The 5,672-nt window shown below is 58.8% G+C and overlaps 1 protein-coding gene across 1 annotated transcript; it reads left to right on the top strand.

Moving 5' to 3' along the window:
- The first annotated feature begins 1,622 nt into the window (after nucleotides 1-1,622).
- On the top strand, nucleotides 1,623-4,502 carry LOC120583647 (circumsporozoite protein-like). Its single transcript, XM_039839000.1, has 4 exons — nucleotides 1,623-1,690; nucleotides 2,321-2,587; nucleotides 3,748-3,875; nucleotides 4,466-4,502. Exons 1-4 carry the CDS (start codon nucleotides 1,623-1,625, stop codon nucleotides 4,498-4,500), a joined length of 498 nt encoding a protein of 165 aa, XP_039694934.1. The 3' UTR covers nucleotides 4,501-4,502.
- Nucleotides 4,503-5,672: the final 1,170 nt, after the last annotated feature.

The following is a 5,672-nucleotide window of genomic DNA, read 5'->3' as shown; positions in this document are numbered from 1 at the left end:
GACAGGCTTGGCTGCACCCCAATTCCCACATGCCAGCCGCCCGGTTACGTCACTGCCCGCCCGACCCCCATGCTGGGGGTGGCACCATCCCCTCCTCATCCTTGTTAATATGATGAGGGGTGAAAATGTATTAAATCTGTCAGTGAACCGCGAACCGAATCAGAGACGAACCCGTGCGCATCCGCGCCCCTCCCCGGCGAGCCAGCGCCGAATCCCTATTTTCTGAAGCGATTGAACTGCAGCATCAAAATGGCCTCTGAACGGAGACTCACCCGGTGTTAAACTCCATTCGAGTCCCTAATTAGGCCATTAGGGGACCACAGTGGAAACCCGACCGAGCCTTTGACCTTGTTAACACAGACGGCAGCCACTGGAGTGAGCGGACCGCCCGCCGTGGCCCCGCGGGCGCTTTTCAGGTGTCCAGTGACGGTCCTCCTCGTGTTGGTGGCGATTGACATGCGAAATTCAGAAAACGAGAGGCAGGCACGTGGCCGGCTGTCCAGGAGCCAGGCGGACAAAGGCCCTGGGGAACCGCTCCTTCCTGCCTTTCCCCGCGGGCCATGTCAGGACCACGAGGCCCTAAATGCCGACGAGACCTAAACCGCCCCCCCCCCCACCCGCATCACCAATTTTCATTTTCGACCTGACGCGACACTTCCACGCTGGGCCCGGGTTCGAGCAGAGTGGAAACGCGTCACAAGGTGACGGCAACAGACGCGTACATCGAATCATCACTCTGTGCGCCCCGTGCCGGTGCACAGGACCCCACCCCGAATCCGCGGTCACAGGACACCCGTGGTTGCGGTTACCCGTGGCCAACTGCGGTCCAAAAACAACGTGATGGAAAATTCCAGAAATCAACGATTCGGAAGTTTTAAATTGCGCGTCATTCCAAGTAGCAGTGCTTGTGTTCGGGTCACCCTTCCCTAGTGACGGCCCGAAGCCTCTGGCGTGACCGGTGGCCACCTATCGCTGCCACTGTCCTGTGCCCGGTGGGTCATTTAAACTTCATCAGGGTTTGTAGGTACCACTGACCCTGGAATAACGCCGCTTTGGACCTGCCCAGGCTCGCTCACGCGAGGGTGTTCGTCAAGAAACACACTCGGCCCTCGGGGCCACACCCGGACTCCACCAACCAGTATTTCCATGTCCCCGCCCGCAGGTTTTCGCGTTTCTCCCGCCGTGGGTGCTAAAAAAAAAAAAAAATCGCAATTTCCCTCCGCATCGTTTCAGGTCTTCCCGGGGGGCTAAGAACCAAATTAACAAGACAGCTCAGCAGGAGAAAGTCACAGTCTAGAATGCGGGCATGGGGGGATTCACGTAAGCATGGACATTCCCAGGACGGTGAGGTGACATCGGGTCTACTTGACATTTTGGAGAAGGGGCGAGTGGGAGTCCCAGCTAGTCTAGGGGGAGGGGGCCGTGCTTCCTGAGACACTGGCTTGCCGACCTCCCGCCCTCCAGGCTCAGGGCAAACCAGGCCGCTACGGCCTAAATAAACCAAGTTTCCCACGGATTCTTGGGCAACAATTCTTTGTTTCTGAGCAAACGGTTTGAAATCGACATCCCCAAAGGCAGGGTTGGGGTGGCGACGCTTCGGCCGCCTTCCATGCCAACCGCGGATGGACACTGCGGTGCAAAAGGCCGACGGCAGAATCGACAGGGACATGAGGAGTTTTGGTGGCGCAGGGTGGGCGTCCCTCACCCCGCTCCTGGTTTGGGATGACCGTGGGCGGGGGTGACGTGGGGTTCGGGCCGTGCTTTCAGGCCTCACTGGGGTCCTGGCACGCATCACCACGGACAAGGGGGACGGCGGTCACGTTGCACGGTGACCGTGCCTTGACCTTATTATGCACACTATTCGAATGTGAATGATGACATTATACGGGGTGGGGGGGGGCGAGGGGCCCCTCTGGGTGCACCGCCCCGCTCCTTCCCGGCGTCCCGTGGGGTCCCCGCTTCCCCAGGGACTAGACGAAGTTCGCGGGTTCTTTGCAAATGCACGACCCTCTTTGGTGGGCGTGTGCGGGCGCCCTGCACTCGAATCGCTTCAGTGAAAGTGGTTCAGCAACTCGCAGGTTCTGGAAAAGTCTGGAAAGCTCTGGAAGGTTCTCGAAGTTTCCATCAGGGTCCGCGCCAAGCGGCGCGGGTCCGACTCAGGCGCCGGCAGGAGGCGGAGGCGGCGGGCACCGCAGGCGGGCTTACGAGGAACGTTGCGACAAAGTCCCGCACACGCTCGCGCGCGCCCCGCGCCCGTCACTCAGCCGCGCGGCCGTCACTCAGTCTGCGCCCGCCCGCCGCGCGCCCACCTGTCAATCAGCCAGCACCGCGCGCGGACGGGCGGAAGGGGCGGGGCCTGCGCTCGGTCGCACGCTCCCCATTGGTCGGCGGCGGGGGCGGAGCTCGGCGGTGCCGACGGCCTTGCCCCGCCCCCGGCCCGCGGGGGATCGGCGGCGGCGGCGGAGGCGGTGAGCGCGGGCGTGGGCGGCGGCGCTGGGGCGGCGCGGGTGCCACCGCCGTTGGTCCGCCGCGGCCCCCTCGTCCTCCACGCCGGCTCGGGGACGGGCGCTGGGGCGGCGGGCTCCCGGTGAGCCCAGCGGGCTGCTCGGCTCGGCTCGGGGCGGCGGGGCCGGGGCGGGCGGGCCCGAAAGAGGCTCCTGGGCGTTGACCCGCGCTGCCGCGGGAGCCCCGCCCCTCCTCGTGAGGCCTCTGTTCGCTCACCCCCCTCCCGCCGCTCAGCAGGCCCCCAGGAGACTGCCCCCACACATCCCATTCATAGCACCTTGGCCCCCCCCCCATTGGCTGTGGGGACATAATCGCACTTTTAGCCACATCCCCCCCCACCCGCGTCCCCACCCCCCCCACCGCTGCTGCTGGGGAGGCCCCCCACCTGTGCTGGGCCTCCCGATCTGCCTTGGTTACTGCCCCTGCTGCTTGGACCATATAAGCTGCTTGGCGCTTTACATGCCTGACCCTTGCAAGTGACACCCAGCCCCCTGCTACTTGGGACCATCTGTTGCCTGGACATTCCCTGCCTCTGCCCCTGGATTCATTTTGGTCCAGCACTCCTGGCCCTCTTTTGATTAGATACGCGCTGCTGCCTGGACCTGTTCAATTCTCTTGCCTGGAGCCCCACCTCTTGGCTTTGGTACAGACCCTCTCTGGATTCAGGACTCTGGCCTATCTCTGCTGCAGCCCAGCTCATTTCTATCGGACCCCCACCCATCTCACCAAAATATCTGGGCCCCCTCTGCCACTGATTGAACCTTTTCTCATTGCCTAAACACCCGTCTCTGCTGAATCCACTTCTGCAGAGTGAACCCCTGGCTGCTGCTGCTTGACCCCCCCCCACTTTGCACAAATGACCTCCCCCCACCTTTTTGTCCGCGCCACGGCCCAGGGAGAGTTCTTGTGGACGTAACAGGCGTCAGCAGCTGTGCTTCCCTGCAGGGACACGGCCAACAGAGCAGGCCTTTTCCTCCTGTGTTAATTCTTTGGTCACCGTCAGCTCCCCAGGCTGGAGGGTTGTGGATTCCATTTGGGAAAAAAATAATCTAGACGCAACCCTCAGGAGAGAATCTGGCTGTTCTCTTTACGAAAAAAGTCCAGGTGCATGCGTGTGGGGCAGTCACCTCTGGCATCCAGCGTCTGGTGACAGGCCAGCCCCCTACCTTTGCCCTCCAGGGTCGCGTCGGCGTTAAGATCGCCAGCAAACGGCCAGAAACCACCGTGCGAATTTCTTTGCAGGGTCCGTGGCGCCGGACCTGCCAGCACCGTGCTTGTGCCAAGTCCTCACGGCCGCCACATGCGTCTCCAGCATGACGGACGCCGCGTACGTCCTCTGCAGATGGAAGGAGCGGTTGTGGCCTGCAAAGGTGACAGCGTCACTGTGTAGTTTCAGGAATTAGAAGTGACTTTCGGGTGACAAGTAAAATCTTCATCGAGAGAGACCTACGTGTTGCTTCAGGGAAATAATTGAGCTCGACCAGTTGGCTGCCGTCTCTGTTGGCACTGGCTCTCATTCCCCATTTAATGGGGTTTTGGTCGAGTGCTTGCAAGCTTACAGTGGCGGAAGTGTCTTTTTTCCACGCTAAAAAAAAAAATAAGACAAATTTCGTTTTTAAAGACATGTAATAATAATAGGCCGTAACTCAAGGAAATAACTGGCTGGGAGCCCTGGGCTGGTAATGATAACGGGAGGCTGCGTGGGGCCTTTTCCAGCAGCAACATGGGGGGGCGGGAGGCGGGCCGCAGGGCACAAACCCCGGCCTCGGGGGCGTGTGCCGCGGGCCTCGTGCCTCCGTTTCCCCACCTGTGAGACGAGCATCGGAGAATCGCAAGTTCTGGGGTCGTGTTAAGCAGTGTCCCCTATGTTTGTATCTGGATGTGGCCCCTGCTTCTGGCTCTGTGTCAGCCGGTTCTCGTGTCAATGACGAGGATTTTTTTTTGTTTTGTTTTTTAACAGGTTTTGGCCAGAACCCAGGTGTCAGCGACAGCTAAGAGAAAAAAAGGATTTTTTCTAAATGTTCAAATACTCTCCGTAGACAAAAAGTTAAGTGTCGGTTTTTTTTTTTTAATATCATTTTTAACCCCTATGGGAAACATCCCCACTCCCCTCACCCCCAAAACGAAGTCAGCCCCCAGGGGCTTGCCAAGCGTTTAGTTACTGTAACTGACCGGTGCTCACGGAAACCCTAAGAGGACAGTGGCGGGTGGCTGGGAAGTTTGAGCTGGCGGGGGCACTGTGTGAGCTCGAGGGGTCAGTACGCAGTGGAGCGAGCGTGAATTATACCCAGGGCAGGCTCGCGTGGCTGTTCAGACGGGCTCTTTCCTTCCCGCGGATCTGTTTGTATGTTTTCAGAACCTTGTGTGACAGGCCCATCAGTTTTGAAATGTCTGATGTTCGAGCCTGTTCCCCTAATAAACGATTTTGGCATCCGGAAGGCACACCCGTGACTGGCAGCATGTCACTGGTCTCTTGGTTATTCGGGCTGGAAGGACAGAGCGGCACCTAGAATGAAGAGTTTTGAAATGCCCAGATCGTGCGTGCCTGGAGTCCGTGTGTCTGATGAAGTCCCAATTCTAAATAGAGAATTTTAAAAAACCCAGTCGGCCCCCCACAGCCCCTCCTCAGCTCAGGCTTTCCCTGCGGCTGGGAAGGTAATTGAGTCCCCCGCATTTGAAAGGGCCGCACGTCCTTCTAAACCGAAACACACCTGCTGGGCTGTAAACAGCTCTTAGTGACATTACCGCTGCTCTGAAAACCTAACAAAGGAGTTATTTGTGCAGTTGAGAGTAGGATTTGCTCCACAAAAGTCACAATTTGAATTTGTTTTTACTCCTAGATTCAGCCAACCTTTTCTGTCTTAATGGGGGAGGGGGCACCGCAGTCTGGGGCCCTTGCTGCCTCTGACCGCAGGCATAGAAGTGCTCTGTTGGCCTTGACTTTTGGTTTAAGTGGGAAGGTTCAGAGAGGAAAAAACGCATCTAATTCTTTTGTCGCCTAAAGAAAAACATGTTTTCGTCCCCGCGGCCTTGGCTGCTGCAGCCTCATCGTTTCTGTCCCCAATTCTGTTCCGGCAGAGTGAGGGTGAGAAGCACGGAAGCCAGGACCCTGGAGAAGTCCCACATCGAAGACATAGCCTCCTTGCTGGGTAAGAGCGGGCTGGGGT

Source organism: Pteropus medius, unplaced genomic scaffold (assembly GCF_902729225.1).
Source record: "Pteropus medius unplaced genomic scaffold, Ma_sr-lr_union100, whole genome shotgun sequence".
Lineage (NCBI taxonomy): Eukaryota > Metazoa > Chordata > Mammalia > Chiroptera > Pteropodidae > Pteropus > Pteropus medius.
Note: the sequence above shows the minus strand (reverse complement) of the source record. Positions and strands in the feature narration are given on the sequence as shown.